This window comes from Carcharodon carcharias, chromosome 23, assembly GCF_017639515.1.
Source record: "Carcharodon carcharias isolate sCarCar2 chromosome 23, sCarCar2.pri, whole genome shotgun sequence".
Lineage (NCBI taxonomy): Eukaryota > Metazoa > Chordata > Chondrichthyes > Lamniformes > Lamnidae > Carcharodon > Carcharodon carcharias.
The window spans coordinates 48,082,780-48,104,368 of NC_054489.1; the positions used below are offsets into that span (position 1 = coordinate 48,082,780).

The following is a 21,589-nucleotide window of genomic DNA, read 5'->3' on the forward strand; positions in this document are numbered from 1 at the left end:
CAAACACTCCCAGGACAGGTACAGCACGGGGTTAGATACAGAGTAAAGCTTCCTCTACACTGTCCCCATCAAACACTCCCAGGACAGGTACAGCACGGGGTTAGATACAGAGTAAAGCTCCCTCTACACCGTCCCCATCAAACACTCCCAGGACAGGTACAGCACAGGGTTAGATACAGAGTAAAGCTCTCTCTACACTGTCCCCACCAATCACTCCCAGGACAGGTACAGCACGGGGTTAGATACAGAGTAAATCTCCCTCTACACTGTCCCAAGGCAGTTGAAACTTCACACCACAACTATTCTGTGCTATCTCTGAGCTCGGAGGGTTTGATGCTGACACTGGGGACTCAAAGGGAAAGGTATTTCCTTCTCCAGTTATGGTATCGATCCCTTCAAGGATGACAAAATATTCCTTGGAACCAAAAGCACAGATTGGCTATTTTTGGGCTTTCTCTGAACTGAGCTAATAACTGAGGTTATCCTGGCCCTGCTGTTTCCAGGTGCTCTGAGCTTGTAGCAAGAACTCACCGTGCCTTTCAGCCCCTCCAAGTCGCATGTGAGGGACTGGATCTGCCTTCGGTAATCATTCACCTCCTGCTTGGCCTGCCGCAGGGCTTCAGCCTGCCGAGTGGCAGCGTCGGTCAGATCACAGAACTGGACACAAAGAGTTAAAGTTAGGCAGTCAACAATGAACAAGTGAGGATGAGAATTATCTGTCTGGTCTGAGCTTAGTGGCCAACTCTCTGGGCTATCCCTCAGCATTGTATCATCTATTACACACCATCACTTCCAAACACATCATCTAATAGACAACAACCATCCCAAACTCATCACCTAGTACACACCAACACTCTCGAATAAATCGTCTAGCACACAACACCCCCGAACACATCATCCAGTGCACACCAACACTCCCAAACGCATCATCTAATAGACACCAACAATCCCAAACACATTACATAGTACACACCAACACTCCTGAAGAAATCATCTAGCACACAACAACACCCCCGAACTCATCATCTAGTACACACCAACACTCACAATGCATCATCTGGTACATACCAACATTCCAAACATATCATCCAGTAAATGCCAACATTCCCAACACATCATCTAGAACATACCAACACTCTGAACACATCATCTAGCACATACCAACATTCCTAACACATCAGCTAGTACACAATAACATTCCAAACACATTATCTAGTATACACCAAAAACTCAAACACATCATTAAATATACACCAACACTCACAACATCATCTGGTACGCACCAACACTTCCAAACACATCATCAAGAACACACCAACACCACAAAACATCATCCAATGCACACCAAAACTGCCAAACACATCATCCAGGACACACCAACCCAAACAACACATCATCCAGTGAACACCAGCACACCCAAAGATGTCATCTAATGCACACCAACACTCACAACACATCATCTGGTATGCACCAACACTTCCAAATACATCACCTAGTACGCACAAATGCTCCCCAAAACACCATCTAATAAATACCAACACATCCAATGCATCATCCAGTACACACCAACACTCCCAAACACATCATCTAGTACACACCAACACACTCAATACATCATCTAGTACACACCAACACACTCAACACATCATCTAGTACACACCAACACACTCAACACATCATCTGGTACACACCAACACACTCAACACATCATCTAGTACACACCAACACACTCAACACATCATCTAGTACACACCAACACACTCAACACATCATCTAGTACACACCAACACTCTCTACACATCATCCGGTGAACACCAACACACCCAAACACAACATCCAATACACACCAAATACTCCCAACCACCTCATCAAGGACACACCAAAACACCCAACACATTATCTAATAGATACCAAGATTCCCAACATATCATCTAGTACACACTAACACACTGAACGCATCATGTAGTACACACCAATACCCCCGAACTCATCATCTAGTGCACACCAACACTCCTGACACATCATCTAGTACAGAATAACACTCCCAAAAACATGTAGTGCACACCAATACTCTCTATTTCCTCATCCAGTGAACACTAACACACACAAACACTTCATCCAATACGCAGAAATACTCCCAAACACATCATCTAATACACATCAACGCTCACAACACATTATCTAGTACCCACCAACACTCCAAAACACATCATCCAATATGCAGAAATACTCCCAAATCATCTTGTACACACCAATACTCTCAACACATCACCTGGTACACACCAACATTCCCGAACACATCATCCAGTAAACGCCAACACTCCCAACAGGTCATCGAGTACACACGAAGACTCCCAACACATCATCTAGTACACGCAAGCACTCCAAAACATATCATCCAATACTCACCAATACTCCCAAACACATCATCAAATACACACCACGCTCACAACACATCTTCTATTACACATCCATACACCCAGACACATCATCTAGTACCCAACACTCCAGAACACATTATCTAGTACACATCAACACTCCTGAATGCATCATGTAGTACACACCAACACTCCCAAACACAGCAGCTAGTATACAATAACACTCTCAACACAACATCCAGTACAGACAAACAGTCCCAACAAATCAGATGGTGCACAACAACTCCCCCAATCACATCATCTAGTACACACCAATACTTACGAACACAGTGTCTGGTACACACCAAAGCTCCTGAACATATTATCTAGTACACACCAATACTCCTAACACATCATCTAGTACATACCAACATTCCTAACACATCATCTACTACAAACCAACACTCCCGAACACATCATCTACAACACATCAACACTCCTAACATATCTTCTGGTACACACCAACACTCTCAACACATCATCCAGTATGGACGACTCCCAACACATCACCTAGTATGCACCAACGTTCCAGAACACATTGTCTAGTACACAATACCCCCGAACACATCACCTAGCACACATTAACATTCCAAAACACGTCACCTAGTACAGACCAATGTTCCCAAACACGTCACCTAGTACACACCAACAGTCTCCACACATCATCCAGTATGCACCAACACACCAGAACACATCTTCCAATATGCATCAATACTCGCAAACACATCATCAGGTTCACACAAAAACTCGTAACACCTTATCGAGTAGACAGCAAGACTCCCAATATATCATCTAGTACACACCTGCACACACAACCCACCATCCCATTCACACCAACACTCCCAAAACATCATCTAGTGCACACTTATACTCCCAACAGTTCATCCAGTATGCACCAACACTCCCGACATGTCATCGGGTATACTTCAACACCACCGAACAATCATCTAGTACACACCAACACTCCAAAACACATCATCTAATACAGACCAACCTTCCCAAACACATTATCTCGTTCACATCAACACTTGTTGATACACCATCTTGTGAACATCAACACATCAAACACATCATCAAATACGCACCAACACTCCCAAACACATCATCAAGTACACACCAGCAGGCCCAAACGCATCATCAGGTACACACCAACACTCCCGAATGCATCATGTAGTACATACCAACACTCCCAAACACAGCATCTAGTACATACCAACACTCCTAACACATCATCTAGTACATACCAACATTTCTAACATATCATCTAGTACATACCAACACTCCCAAACACAGCATCTAGTACATACCAACACTCCTAACACATCATCTAGTACATACCAACACTCCTAACACATCATCTAGTACATACCAACACTCCTAACACATCATCTAGTACATACCAACACTCCCAAACACATCATCTAGTACACACCAGCAGGCCCAAACGCATCATCAGGTACACACCAACACTCCCGAATGCATCATGTAGTACATACCAACACTCCTAACACATCATCTAGTACATACCAACATTTCTAACATATCATCTAGTACATACCAACACTCCTAACACATCATCTAGTACATACCAACATTTCTAACATATCATCTAGTACATACCAACACTCTTAACACATCGTCTAGTACATACCAACACTCCCAAACACATCATCTAGTACACACCGAAACTCCGAAATACATCGCCTAGTACACACCAAGCCTCCCAGCACACCACCAAGTACACACCAACTGTCCCAACAAATCATGTAGTACATATCAATGCTCCCAAACACATCACCTAGTAGAGACCAACAGTCCAAAGGACATCAAACAGTACACACCAACACTCCCAAACACATCACCTAGTACACACCAACACTCACAAACACAGCATGTGGTACACACCAATGCTCCTGAACACATCATCAGGTACACACCAACAGTCCTAAATGTTTTATCTAGTACACACCAACACTCCCAAACACAGCATCTAGTACACAACACTCTCAACACATCATTGAATACACACAAACAAATTACATGGTACACAACAAATTACATGGTACACAAATTATATGGTACACAATAACTCTCCCAAACACACTAACACTCCCAAAGACACCATCTAGCATACACCAACATTCCCAAACACGACATCTAGTACACATCAACACTCCCGAACACATCGTCTAGTATACACCAACAGCCCCGAACACATCGTCTAGTACACACCAACACCCCCGAATACGTCATCTAGTACACACCAACACTCCTGAACACATTGTCTAGTACACACCAACACTCCCGAACACATCGTCTAGTGCACACCAACACGACCGAACACATCATCTAATACACACCAACACTCTGGAACACAACATCTGGTACACACCGATGCTCCCGAACACATCACCTAGTACACACCAACACTCACAAACACATCATCTACTACACATCAAGACTTCTGACACATCACCATGTACACACCAACAGTACCAACACAACATGCAGTACACAGCAAGACTCCCAACAAATCTTCTAGTATGCACCAACGCTCACAATGCATCATCTAGTACAAACAAACACTGTCAAACATATTGCCTAGTACACACCAAAACTCCCAACAAATCATCTAGTGCACATCTATGCTCCCGACACATCATCGGGTACACAACAACACCACCGAACACATCACCTAGTACACAGCATTGCTCCAAAACAATTAATCTAATACAGACCAACACTCCCAAACAATTAATCTCATACACACCAACACTCGTGGACACATCATCTGGTGAACTTGAACACATCAAACACATCATCCAATACGCACCAACATTCCCAAACACATCATCAACTACACACTAACACTCATGAACACAGCATCCAGTGCACACCAACAGTACCGAAAGCATCATGTAGTACACACCAACATTCCCAAACACAGCATCTAGTACATAAGAATACTCTCAACGCATCATCCAGTACACATAAACAGTCCCAACAAATCACATGGTACACAACAACTCTCTCAAACCTATCGTCTAATGCACACCAACAGGCCCCAACACATCATCTAGTACACACCAATACACCCGAACACATCATCTGGTACACACCAACACTCCTGAACACATAATCTAGTACACACCAACACTCTTGAACATGTCACCTAGTACACACCAACAGGCCCAAACAACATGTAGTACACAATAACACTCTCAGCACATCATTCAGTACACACAAACGGTCCCAACAAATCATATGGTACACAACAACACTCCTGAACACATCATCTAGTACATGCCAACATTCCCAAACACATAATCTAGTACACACCAACACTCGTGGACACATCATCCGTTGAACATCAACACACCCAAACACATCGTCCAATACACACCAACACTCACAACACATCACCTATTACAGGTCAACACTCCCAGGCACATCATCTAGTACACACCAACACTCCAAAACACATAATCTAGTACACATCAACACTCCCGAACACATCATGTAGTACACACCAACAGGCCCAAACGCATCATCTAGTACACACCAACACTCAGGAACACAGCATCTGTTACACAACAACACTCTCAACACATCATCCAGTACACACAAACAATCCCAACAAATCACATGGTACACAACAATTCTCCTAAACACATCATCTAGTACACACAAACATTCCCAAACACATCATCTAGTGCACACCAACACTCCCGAACATATCATCTAGTACACACCAACAATCCCGAGTACATAATCTAGTACACACCAACACTCCTGAACACATCATCTAGTATACACCAACACTCCCGAACACGTCATCTAGTACGCACAAACACTCTGGAACACATCATCTAGTACACACCAACACTCCAAAACACAATGTCAGCACAAACCAACACTTCCAAACACATCATCCAGCAAACACCAACGCTACGAACATGTTTTTGAGTACACACCAAATCGCCCAATCACATTATCTAATACACACTAACACTCCCAACTCATCATCTAGTACACAAAAATGCACCCAAACATATCAAGTACACAGCAGCACTCACAACACATTATCTAGTACAACCCAACACTCCCAGCTCATCGTCTAGTAAACACCAATGCTCCCAGCACATCATTTAGTACACAGCAACACTCATGGCATATCATCCAGTACGCACCAACGCTCCCAAGCACACCATCTAGTTCACACCAATGCTCCTGAACATATCATTCAATGTACATCAACACACCCAACATATCATCTAGTATACACCAACACTCCCAACACATCATCTAGTACACAGCAAAACTCATGAGCACAGCATCTGGTGCACACCAATGCTCCGAAATACATGGTCCAGGAACACGCCAATACTCCTACACACATCATCAACTATGCAGCAACACATCATCTAGTACATGCCAATACTCACAACACATCATCTAATGCACACCAACACTCCAAAACACATTATCAACACAAATCAACACTCCCAAACACATCATCTAGTACACACTGAAACTCCGAAATACATCGCCTATTACACACCAAGCCTCCCAGCACACCACCAAGTACACACCAACTGTCCCAACACATCATGTAGTACATATCAATGCTCCCAAACACATCACCTAGTAGAGACCAACAGTCCAAAAGACATCAAACAGTACACAGCAACACTCCCAAACACAACTTTCAGTACACAAACATTCACAAACACATCAACGCTCCCAGCACGTCATCCAGTACACAGCAACACTTAAAAACACATGATCTTGTAAACACTGAAACTCCCAACGCACCATCTAGTGCACACGAACGCTCCTGAACACATCATTAAGTACAAACCAACACTCCTAAACACATCATCTAGTACACACAACGCTTCGAAACACATCATCTAGTACACACAACACTCCCAAACACATCATCTAGTAGATACCAACACTCCCAAACACATCATCTAGTACACACAACACTCCCAAACACATCATCTAATAGATACCAACACTTCCAAACACATCATCTAGTACACACAACACTCCCAAACACATCATCTAATAGATACCAACACTCCCAAACACATCATCTAGTACACACAACACTCTCAAATAATAGTAGGAGACTTCAACTATCCTAATATCAACTGGGATTCAAACAATATAAGGGGCACTGATGGAGAAAGATTCATGCAGTGTGTCCAGGAAAACTTTTTCAACCAATTACTGATGAACCCAATGAAAGGAGATGGAATTCTAGACCTAGTCTTGGGGAACGAAGAAGGGCAAGTGGGTGAAGTGACAGTTGGTGACCATATTGGGGACAGTGATCACAGTTTAGTTAGATTTAGCACTACCATGGAAAAGTACAGAGATAAGGCAGGAGTAAAAGTCTTGAACTGGGGGAAGGCAAATTTTGCCGAAATGATAAGGGATTGGCTGAGGTGGACTGGACAACACTGGAGGATAAAACAGTGGAAAACCAGTGGGAAGCACTAAAAAGCAAGATCCTAATTTTACAAAGTAAATATGTCCCCAACAAAAATAAGAGTGGTACTGCCAAATCTAGACCCCCTTGGTTGTCTAGAGGAATACAGGGGAAGATCAAAAAGAAAAAGAAAGTGTACGATAGGCACAAAGAACTAAGCACTGCAGATAGCCTAGACAAATATAGGAAGCGCAGGGAGGAAGTAAAAAAGTGAATAAGGAAATCAAAGAGGGCATGAAAAAAGATTAGCAAGTAAACTTAAAGCTAACCCAAAGATGTTTTACCAATACATTAATGCCAAAAGGTTAGTTAAGAAAAAAGTGGGACCTATCAGAGATGAAGATGAAAACTTGTGTGTAGATGCAGAGGCTTTGGGAAGGGTTTTGAATGAATATTTTGTCTCCGTGATAACAAAGGAAAGGGAGGATGTAGATATAGTAGTCCAGGAGGAACACTGCGAGATATTGGATGGGTTAGTCATAAAGAGAGAGGAAGTACACGAAGGGTTGAAATCCTTGAAAGTGGATAAGTCACCAGGGCCAGAAGGATTGTTTCCGAGGCTGCTGAAGGAAGTCAGGGAGGAGATAGCAGATGCTCGGAGAATGATTTTCCAATCATCTTCACTCGATACAAGGGAGGTACCAGAGGACTGGAGAAATGCAAACGTAGTTCCATTGTTTAAAAAGGAATCAAAGGAAATGCCAAACAATTATAGGCCAGTTAGTCTTACATCGGTGGTGAGCAAATTAGTAGAATCAATCCTGAGAGATAGGATTAACTGTCATGTGGAAAGGCATGGACTAGTCAGGGATGGTCAGCATGGATTTGTTAAAGGAAGGTCTTGCCTCACAAATTTGATTGAATTCTTTGAGGAAGTGGCAAGAAGGGTTGATGAAGGTAGTGCAGTGGATGTTGTGTACATGGACTTTAGCAAGGCATTTGACAATGTCCCACATGGCAGATTGGTCAGGAAAGTAAAAGCTCATGGGATTCAGGGAAATGTGGCAAACTGGATAAAAGGTTGGCTTTGTAACAGGAAACAAAGGGTAATAGTCGATGGATGCCCTTGCGAATGGAAATCTGTCTCAAGTGGTGTTCCACAGGGCTCGGTGTTGGGACCCTTGCTGTTTGTGTTATATATTAACAATTTGGACTTGAACGTGGGGGGCACGATTGGGAAATTTGCAGTTGACACGAAGATTGGCCAAGTAGTGGATAGTGTAGAGGATAGCCATAATCTCCAAAACAATATAGATGGGTTGGTGGAGTGGGCGGTAAAGTGGCTGATGGATTTTAACAGAGAAGTGTGAGGTCATACATTTAGGGAGGTCAAACAGTTGCAGGGATTACACAATAAATGGGAATATACTAACAGGGGTAGATGAAGTGAGAGATCTTGGCATCCAAGTACACAGGTCCCTGAAGGCAGCAGTTCAAGTAGACAAGGTTGTAAAGAAGGCATATGGAATGCTCTCCTTCATGGCAGAGGTATAGAATATAAAAGTAAGGATATAATTTTGGAATTGTGTAAAACACTGGTGAGGCCACAACTGGAGTATTGTGTACAGTTCTGGTCACCACATTACAGGAAGGACGTAATAGCTCTGGAGAGAGTGCAGAGGAGGTTTACAAGAATGTTGCCAGGGTTAGAAAAGTGTAGCTACGAGGAGAGATTGGATAGGTTGGGGTTATTTTCCTTAGAACAAAGGCGGCTGAGAGGTGACTTGATTGATGTGTACAAAATTATGAGGGGAATAGATAGAGTGGACAGGAAAAAATTGTTTCCCTTGGTGGAGAATTCTAGAATCAGGGGACATAAATTCAAGATAAGTGGAAGAAGGTGTAGGGGGATATGAGGAAGAACCTTTTTACGCAGAGGGTAGAGGGTGTCTGGAATTCGCTGCCCAAGTTGGTGGTAGAGGCAGAAACTCTAAACTCTTTTAATAAGTACCTGGATCTGCACCTTAAGTGCTGTAAGCTGTAGGGCTATGGGCCGGGTGCAGGAAGGTGGGATTAGAAAGGGCACCTGGGTGTCCTCAGGCTGGCATGGACAAGATGGGCTGAATGGCCTCCTTCTGTGCTGTAATCTTTCTATAGTTCTATGGTTCTCTGGTAAACATAACACTCCCAAACACCTCATCTAGTAGATACCAACATTCCCAAACACACCATCTAATAGACACAACACTCCCAAACACATCATAAGGTACACACCAACACTCCTAAACATGTCACCTGGTACACACAACACTCCCAACCACATCATCTCGTACACACCAACACTCCGAATGCATCATCTAGACTACACCAGCACTCCAAAACACATCACCTAGCACATACCAACACTCTCAACAGATCATCCAGAACATGCCAACACTCCCAAAAACATCATTTGGTACACACCAACACTCCTGAATACATCATAAGATACACACCCACACTCTCACACATCATCAGGTACACACCAACATTTCCACACATCACCTAGTACACGCCAACACTCTGAACACATCATCTAGTATACATCAACACTCCCAAACACATCACCTAGTATATACCAAAACTCTAAAACACATCATCTAGTATACACCAACACATCATGTAGTAGAGACCAATACCCTGAAACATGTCATCTGGTACACACCAAAACACCCTGATATATCATCCAGTACACATCAACACTTCTGAACACATCGTCTAGTACACACCAACATTCCTGAACACATCATCTAGTATATACCAACACTCCTGAACACATCGTCTAGTACACACCAACACTCCTAACACATCTTTTGGTACATACCAGCACTCTCAAACACATCATTTAGTATACACCAGCACTCCCAAACACATCATTAATACACACCAATACTCTCTAACACATCATCTAGTACACACCAACATTCTCAACACATCATCCTGTAACCACTACCACTCAAACACGTCATCCACTACACATAAACACTCCCAAGCACATCATCTAGTACACACTATCATTCCAGACACATCATCCAGTACACACCAACACTCCCAACATGTCATCTAGTGCGTAGGACCTCTCTAACCACATCATCCGATGAACCCCAACAAGCCCTAATGCATCATCCAATGCACACCAATACTCCCAAACACATCATCTAGTACACACCAACATTCACAACACATCATCTAGTACACAGCAACACGCCCAACGTGTCATCAACTAGAAACCAACACTACCCCAGACATCATCTAGTAAACACCGACACTTGCAAAACATCATCTAGTACACACTAACACTCCGGTCACATCATCTAGTACAGACCAACACTCCCAAAAACATCATCTAGTGCACACCAACACTCTCAACATGTCATCCGGTGAACACCAACACTCACAAACACTTCATCCAAAACACACCATTACTCCCACACACATCATCTAATACACACCAACACTCCTAACACATCACCCAGTACATGCCAACACACCCAACACATCATCTAGTACACACCTACAACCTCGTGCACATCATCTAGTACACACTATCACTCCCGACACATCGTATAGTACACACCATCACTCTCACCACATCATCCGGTGAACACCAACAAGCCCTAACACTTCATCAATACACACCAACACTCTCAACACATCATCCTGTAACCACCACTACTCAAACACGTCGTCCACTACACATAATCAATCACAAGCACATCATCTAGTACACACTATCATTCCAGACACATCATCCAGTACACACCAACACTCCCAACATGTCATCTAGTGCGTAGGACCACTCTCACCACATCATCCAATGAACCCCAACAAGCCCTGCACATCATCCAATGCACACCAATGCTCCCAAACACATCATCTTTCACACACTAACACTCCTGACACGTCATCTAGTACACACCTACACCCTTGTGCACATCATCTAGTACACACCTACACCCTTGTGCACATTATCTAGTACACACTATCAATCCTGACACATCGTATAGTACACACCTTCACTCCCAACACATCATCCAGTAGACACCAACACTCCCAACACCTCATCTAGTACATAGAAACACTCTGACCACATCATCCGGTGAACACCAACAAGCCCTAACACATCATCCAATGCACACCAACACTCCCAAACACATCATCCAAAATACACTAACACTCCCAAACATATTATCTAACATATGCCAACACTCACAACATATCATCTTGTACACACCATCACCCCCAACACATTATCCAGTACACAGCAATGCTCTCAACGCATCTGGTGGAAACCAACGCTCCACCACACATCATCTAGTACACACCGTACACTCCCAAAGCATCATCTGGTACACACTAACTCTCCTGACACATCATCTAGTGCACACCTGCACCCTCGAGCATATCATCTAGTACAGACCAACACTCCCAAACACATAATTTAATGCACACCAACACTCTCAACACATCATTTAGTGCACACCAACACTTTCAACATATCATCTAGTGCACACCAATAGTCCCAACACATCATCCAGTGCACGCCAACACTTCCAAACACATCATCTAGTGCAGACCAACACTCCCAACACATCATCTAGTACACACCAACACTCCCAAACACATCATTCAAAACACACCAGCACTCCCAACACATCATCTAGTACACAATAACACTTCTGACACACTATCTACTACACACCCACACCCTCGAGCACATCATCTATTACAAACCAGCACCCCAAAAAACATCATCCAATATGCACCAACAATCCCAAATACATAACTTCGTGCACACCAACACTCCCAACACATCATTTATTATACACCAACACTCCCAACACATCAGTTAATGCACACCAACATTCCCAACATATCAGTTAGTACACACCAACACTCCCAACACATCATCTAGTACACACCAACACTCCCAACACATCATTTAGTACACACCAACACTCCCAACACATCATTTAGTACACACCAACACTCCCAACACATCATCTAGTAAACACCAACACTCCCAACACATCAATTAGTACACACCAACACTCCCAACACATCATTTAGTACACACCAACACTCCCAACACATCATTTAGTACACACCAACACTCCCAACACATCATTTAGTACACACCAACACTCCCAACACATCATCTAGTGTACACCAACACTCCCAACACACCTTCTAGTACACACCAACACTCCCAACACACCAATCTAGTACACACCAACACTCCCAACACATCATGTAGTAGACACCAACACCCCCACAGCACATCATGTAGTAGACACCAGCACTCTCAATACATCATCTAGTAGACACCAACACTCCCAACACATCTTCCAGTACACACCAACACACCCAACACGTCATCTAGTACACATCAACACATTGAACACATCATCTAGTACATAGGAACACTCTCAACACATCATCCAATGCACAGCAACACTCCCAACCACATAATCCAAAATGCACCAATACTCCCAAACACATCATCTAGTAAACACCAACACTCCCAAACATATCATCTAGTACACACTATCACTTCCAACACATCATCTCGTACACACCATCACTCCCAACACATCATCAATACAAGGCAACTGTCCCGACACATCTTCGAGTACACACCAACACTCCCAACACACCATCTAGTAGACACCAACACTCCTAACAAATCATCTAGAACACACCAATGCTCCCAAACGGAAGAGTGTCCTGCAGTCAGCATTGCATTGAAGCAGTCTGGGAAGAGTGTCCTGCAGTTAGCATCACAGTGAAGCAGCCTGGGAAGAGTATCCTGCAGTCAGTTCTTGTTGAAAATAACAAGAGTGACATCACAAGACAGCGCGAGAGAGTGACGGAGAGATCAGAACCAGCACGAGTGTGGGGAAGCTTCAAAAGTGATAGCTGAATGGTGAGTGGTGGGTAAGTGCTTTCTCTAGTTTTTTTTCTCCAGTTTAAAATAGATTAAGCTAAGGAAAGGTAAGGGTTCTAGTTTTTATTTAAAGTACATAAATAATTTAACTTTTTTTATTATATTTAACTTAAAGTAAGGTTTTTTTTTCAAATAGAGGCATGGCAGGGCAGCTCAGTCCTGTGTTATGTGCCGCCTGCAGCATGTGGGAAGTCCTAGATGCTCCTTGCGCTCTGACTGACCACGTGTGCAGGAAATGCCATCAGCTGCAGCTAGTTGAGCTCGAAATCCTGGAGCTTGAGCGGCAGCTGGAGGCACTGAGGGGCATCCACGAGGCTGAGGGGTCCATGGATAGCACGGTTTTAGACCTGGTCACCCCACAGCTTACGGAAGTGCAGACAGAGAGGGAATGGGTGACCATCAGTCAGAAGAAAGGTGTCAGGCAGGTAGTCAGGAAATCCCCAGGGTGCATCTTGCTCGAGAACCATTTTACTGTGTTGGAAAATGGTGAGAATGACGGTTCCTCTGGGGAGTGCAGCCACGTGCACGGCACTGAGAGTGGCTCAGCTGCACGGGGTGGGGGGGAGGAAAAAGAGGGGAAGAGCATTAGTGGTAGGAGACTCGATAGTCAGGGGAACAGGCAGGCGTTTCTGCAGCAGTAGGTGTGACTCCAGGATGGTATGGTGCCTCTCTGGTGCCAGGGTCAAGGATGTTACTGAACAGCTGCAGGGCATTCTAAAGGGGGAGGGCAAACAGACAGAGATCGTGGTACATATTGCTACCAATGACATAGGTAGAAAGGGGGATGAGGTCTTGCAAGCAGAATTTAGGGAGCTAGGAAACAGATTAAAAAACAGGACCTCCAAGTTAGTAATCTCTGGATTATTTCCGGTGCCACGCGCTCATGAGTGTAGAAATAGGAGGTTAGTCCAGATGAATGTGTGGCTGGGGAGATGGTGCAGGAGGGAGGGCTTTAGATTTTTGGGACATTAGGACTGTTTCTGGGGACGGTGGGATTTGTACAAGGTGGCTGGGTTGCACCTGAACCAGAATGGGACCAACATCCTTGTGGGTAATTTTGCTAGTGCTGTTGGGGAGGGTTTAAACTAACTTGGCAGTGGGGTGGGATCCTGAGAGGAGGTTCAGCAGGGGGAGATGCACAGCCAAAATTAGAAGAGAGAGCAAGTGAGTCTGGAAGGCATAGAACTTATAGGCCGGTTAAGGCACAGGGGAGTTTGGCAAGGTTGGATGGTATTTATTTTAATGCAAGGAGTCTGACGAATAAGGCAGATGAGTCGAGGGCACAGATAACACATAGAAGTATGATGTCATTGCTGTCACAGAGACATGGTTGAGAGAAGGGCAGGATTGGAAACTCAATATTCCAGGGTATAGGGTCTTGAGGCGAGACAGGGAAGGAGGCAAAAGAGGGGGTACCGCAATATTGATCAAGGAATCAATTACAGCAGTAAGGAGGGATGACATCTTAGAAGGCTCCTCAAATTAAGCCATATGGGTAGAACTTAAAAACAAAAAAGGAGCAATCACATTGCTGGGAGTGTACTATCGGCCCCCAAACAGTCAGAGAGAAATAGAAGAGCACATATGTAGGCAAATTTCAGAGAAGTGTAAAAATGATAGGGTAGTAATAGTGGGGGATTTCAACTTCTCCAACATTAACTGGGTTAGTGTGATAGGTTTAGAGGGAGCGGAATTCTTGAAATGCATCCAGCAGAGCTTTTTAAACTAGTACATAGGAGTTCCTGGACTTTTAGGGAATGAAGCCAGGCAAGTGGTGGAGGTATCATTGGAGAGAATTTTGCAGATAGTGATCATAACTCCATTAGATTCAAGGTTGTTATGGATGACCCAGAAATCAGAGTTCTAAATTGGAGGAAGGCCGATTTTAATATGATCAGATGTGATTTGACCAGAGTGGACTGGGAGCAGCTACTTTTAGGTAAATATGCGTCAGAGCAGTGGGACTCATTCGAGAAGGAGTTAGGGAGAGTCCAGGGACAACATATTCCAGTAAGGACAAAGGGTGGGACCAACAAATCCAGGGAACCCTGGATGTTGAGGGATATACAGGATTTGATAAAGAGAAGAAGGGAGGCTTATGGCAGATACTGAGGGCTCAAAACAGTGGAGGCCCTAGAGGAGTATAGAATGTGTAGGGGGGAACTTAAAAAGGAAATTAGGAAAGCAAAAATGAAGCATGAAAAAACATTGGCAGGTAAAATAAAGGAAAAGCCAAAGTTATTTTACAAGTACATTAAGAGTAAGAGGTTAACTAGGGAAAGAGTAGGACCCATTAAGGACCATAGTGGTAATTTGTGTGTGGAACCGGAGGAGGGTTCTAAATGAATACTTTGTTTTGGTGTTCACAAGTGAGAGAGATGATGTGGGTATAGAAATCAGGCAGATGGACTGTGATAAAATTAAAGAAATTAGCATGGAAAGGGAGGAGGTTCTAAGTGGTCTGGCAGGCTTAAAAATAGATAAATCTCCAGGCCCGGGTGAAATGTATCTCAGGCTATTGAGTGAGGCAGGGAGGAGATAGCAGGAGCGCTGGCAATAATTTTCAATACCTCTCTGGCCACAGGAGAGGTGCCAGAGGACTGGAGGACAGCCAATGTGGTACCGTTATTCAAGAAGGGATAAACCAGGGAACTACAGGCCAGTCAGTCTAATCTCATTGGTGGGGAAACTATTGGAAGCAATTCTGAGGGACAGAATTAACTTACACCTGGAGAGGCAGGGATTAATCAAGGAAGTCAGCATGGTTTTGTTAATGGGAGGTCATGTCTGACCAATTTGATTGAATTTTTCGAAGAGGTGACCAGGTGTGTAGATGAGGGCGATGCATTTGATGTAGTCTACTTGGACTTCAGCAAGGCTTTTGATAAGGTCCCGCATGGGAGACTGAAAATGAATGTAAGAGCCCATGGGATCCAAAGCAATTTGGCAAATTGGATCCAGAATTGGCTGAGTGGCAGGAAACAGAGGGTGATGGTTGAGGGGTGCTTTTGTGACTGGATGACTGTGTCCAGTGGGGTTCCACAGGGATTGGTGTTGGGTCCTTGCTGTTTGTGGTATATATAAATGATTTTGGCTTGAATGTAGGAGGATTGATCAGTAAGGTTGTGGATGACACGAAAATTGGTGGGGTGGTAAATAGTGAGGAGGATAGCCTTAAATTACAGGAGGACATGGATGGGCTGGTCAGATGGGCTGATCAGGGGCAAATGGAATTTAATCCGGATAAGTGTGAGGTGATGCACTTGGGCAGGACAAACAACGCACGGGAATACACAATGAATTGTTGGACCCTGGGAAGTACCGAGGATCAGAGGGACCTTGGTGTGCATGTCCACTGGTCCCTTAAGGTAGCGGGAGAGGTAGTTAATCTGGTTAAGAAGGCATATGGGATCCTTGCCTTTATTGGCCAAGGCACAGAATATAAGAGCAGGGAAGTTATGCTGGAACTGTATAAAACGCTGGTTAGGCCACAGCTCGAGTATTGTGTGCAGTTCTGGAATCCGCATTATAGGAAGGATGTGATTGCACTAGAGAGAGTGCAGAGGAGATTTACCAGGATGTTGCCTGGGCTGGAGAGTTTTAGTTATGAGGAGAGATTGGGTAGACTGGGGTTACTTTCCCTGGAGCAGAGGAGATTGAGGGGGTTATGATTGAGATGTATAAAATTATGAGGGGCATAGATAGGGTAGAAAGGAAGGAACTTTTTCCCTTGCTGGAGGGACCTATAGCCAGGGGGCATAGATCTAAGGTAAAGGGCAGGAGGTTTAGAGGGGATGTGAGGAAGAATTTTTTCACCCAGTGGATGGTGGGGATCTGGAACTCACTGCCTGAAAGGGTGATAGAGACAGAAACCCTCATAACATTTAAGAAGTATTTGGATGTGCACTTGCGATGCCATGGCATACAAGGTTATGGGCCTAATGCTGGAAAATGGGATTAGAATAGTTAGGTACCTGTTTGACCGGCGCAGGCTTGATGGGCTGAAGGGCCTTTTTCTGTGCTATAGATCTCAATGCCTATGTATACGCCAACATTCCGTACAAATCATCAAGTACAGACCAACACTCCCAAACACATCATCTACTACACACCAACACTCATGAGCACATCACCTCGTACACCTCAACACTCCCAAACACATCATCTTGCACACATTAATGCTTCCAAACACATCATTTAGTACACACCCACACTCTCAACACATTATCTAGTACACACCCTCCCAAACACATCATCTTGCACACATTAACGCTTCCAAACACATCATTTAGTACACACCCACATCTAATACACACCAACACTCCCAAACACATCATCAGGTACGCATCAACACTCCTAAACACATCATCTAGTATGCACTATCATAACCAACATATCATCTAGTACATACTAACACTCCTGACACATCATCTAGCAAAGATCAACATTCCCATCACATCATCTAGTACAGACCAACACTTCCAAACACATCATCCAGCACACAAGAACACCCTCAACACATTATCTGGAGAACACCAACACCCCCAAACACATCAACCAATATGCACCAACAATCCCAAACACATCAGGTACACATCAGCACTCCCAACATATCACTTAGTACACACCAACACACTGAACACATCATCTAGTACACAGCAACACTCCCAAACACATCATGTAGTACACACCAACACTCGCGAACACAGCATCTAGTTCACAACAACACTCCCAACATATCATCAGGCACACACCAACACCCTGAAACACATCATTTAGTACACACCAAAACTCCAAAATACATCATCATGTGCACACCAACATGTCCGATACACCTTCTGGAACACACCAACTCTATCAAACACATCATCTAGTACACACCAACACTCACGAACACAGCGTCTAGTACACAACAACACTCCCAACATATCATCAGGCACACACCAAAACCCTGAAACACATCATCTAGTACACACCAAAACTCCAAAATACATCATCTAGTACACACCAGTACTCCCAACACATCTGCTAGTACACACCAACACTCCCAAATACATCATGTACACAACAACACTCCCGACACATCATCTAATACACACCAACATGCCCGACACATCTTCTAGAACACACCAACACTCCCAAACACATCATCTAGTACACACCAACACACCCGAACACATTATGTAGTGCACACCAATACTCCTGAACACAGTGTCTAGTACACACCAACACTCCCAAACACATCATCTGGTACACACCAACACGACCGACACATCATCTAATACGCACCAACACACCCAAACACATCATCTAGTGCAGACCAACACTCCCAAACACATCATCTGGTACACACCAACATGACCGACACATCATCTAGTGCACACCAACACACCCGAACACATCTGCTAATATACACCAACACTCCCAAACACATCATCTAGTGCACACCAACACTCACGAACACAGCATCTTGTTCACACCAACACTCACGAACACATCATCATGTACACGGCAACCCTCCCACTACATCACCTAGTACACACCAACACTCCGAACACATCCTCTAATAAACACCACCACTCCCAAACACATAATCTAGTACATACCAACACTCCCAAACACATAATCCAGTACACACCAACACTCATGAATACAGCAGCTAGTACACACCAACACTCCTGAACAGATCATCTTGGAAAAACCTATGCTCAACACACCATCAGGTACACAGCATCATTCCCTCACAGAATCTGATGACGTGTTTGGGAGTGTTGGTGTGTACTAGATTACGTGTTTGGGAGTGGTGGTGTTTATTAGAGGATGTGTTCGGAGTGTTGGTGTGTACTAGGTGATGTAGTGGGAGGGTTGCCATGTACATGCTGATGTGTTTAGGAGTGTTGGTGTGCACTAGATGATGTGTTTGGGAGTATTGGTGTGTACACACCAATACCCCCAACACATCATCTGGTATACAATAACACTCCCCAAAACATCAGCTAATACACAACATTTCCAAATACGTCCTCTAGTACCCACCAACACCCCAGATCAGATCATCTAGTACACACATACACTCCCAAACACATCATCTTGTACAGATCAACACTCCTGAACACAGCATCCAGTACTCACCAACACTCCCAAAACTATCTTCTGGTACACACCAACACTCCCAAACACATAATCTAGTGCACAGCAACACTCCCGAACGTTTCATCTAGTACACACCTAAACTGCCAAACACATCATGTAGTACACACCAACACTTCCGAACACAGCATCTAGTACACAATAACACTCCCAACATATCATCTGACACACACCAACACGCTGAAACACATCACTACACAACACATCATTTCGTACACATCAGCACACTCAGCACGTCATCTAGTGCACACCAACGCTCTCAACACATCATCCGGTGAACGCCAACACTCCCAAACACATCATCCAGTACGCACCAACAGGCCCAAACACATCATCTAGTACACACCAACACTCCCAAACACAGCATCTAGTAAACAACAGCACTCTCAACACATCATCCAGTACACACAAACAGTCCCAACAAATCACATGGTACACAACAACTCTCTTAAACACATCATCTAGTACACACAAACACTCCAGAACACATCATCTCAGACACACCAACACTCACGGACACATCATCCGTTGAACATCAACACTCCCAAACACATCATCAAATACACACCAACACTCACAACACATCATCTATTACAGGTCAACATTCCCAGGCACATCATCTAGTACACACCAACACTCCCAAACACATCATCTAGTACACACCAACACTCCCAAACACAGCATCTGGTACACACTAATAATCCTGAACACGTAGTACACACCAACACTCCCAAACGCATCATCTAGTACACGCCAACACTCCCAAACACATCATCTGGTACAAACCAACACTATTGAAAACATCGTCTAGTACACACCAACACTCCTGAACACATCATCTAGTACACAGCAACACTCCCAAACACATCATCTAGTACACAGCAACAATCTAGAACACATAATCCAGTACACACCAACACTCCAATACATCAACACTCCCGAACACATCATCTAGTACACACCAACACTCCCAAACACATTATCTGGTACACACCAACACTCCCAAACACATCATCTAGTACACACCAACACTCCCAAACACATCATCTAGTACATACCAACAATCCCGAACACATCATTTAGTACACAGCAACAATCTAGAACACACAATCCAGTACACACCAACACTCCTAAATACATCAACACTCCCGAACACATCATCTAGTACACACCAACACCCCCAAACACATCATCTGGTACACACCAACACCCCCAAACACATCATCTAGTACACACCAACACCCCCAAACACATCATCTGGTACACACCAACACCCCCAAACACATCATCTGGTACACACCAACACCCCCAAACACATCATCTGGTACACACCAACACCCCCAAACAAATCATCTGGTACACACCAACACATCATTAACTACTTCATTCTTTAGTTTAGTTTTTGTTTGATTTTGATTTTCTACAAGGTTCATTTGGTGAGCAAAGGATTCACCACTAAAGTATGATCCTATTATTCGAAGTTCACCCTTTTTGATAGGTGGAGTGAATATAGAGACACAGAGTAACAGCGGATCTTTGTTGCCCGTTTTCACAATTAAAGATCCCAATTGGCTGATAGACTCTCCCCCCACCCCC

General features: G+C 43.9%; 1 protein-coding gene across 1 annotated transcript in view; it reads right to left on the reverse strand.

The window, feature by feature from the left end:
- LOC121269028 (glial fibrillary acidic protein) overlaps nucleotides 1-21,589 on the reverse strand; it is a 61,408-nt gene that overhangs the window by 16,891 nt on the left and 22,928 nt on the right. The window contains exon 6 of the mRNA XM_041173413.1: nucleotides 532-657. Within this exon, the coding sequence (XP_041029347.1) occupies nucleotides 532-657 (126 nt within the window). The remainder of the gene's footprint in view (nucleotides 1-531; nucleotides 658-21,589) is intronic.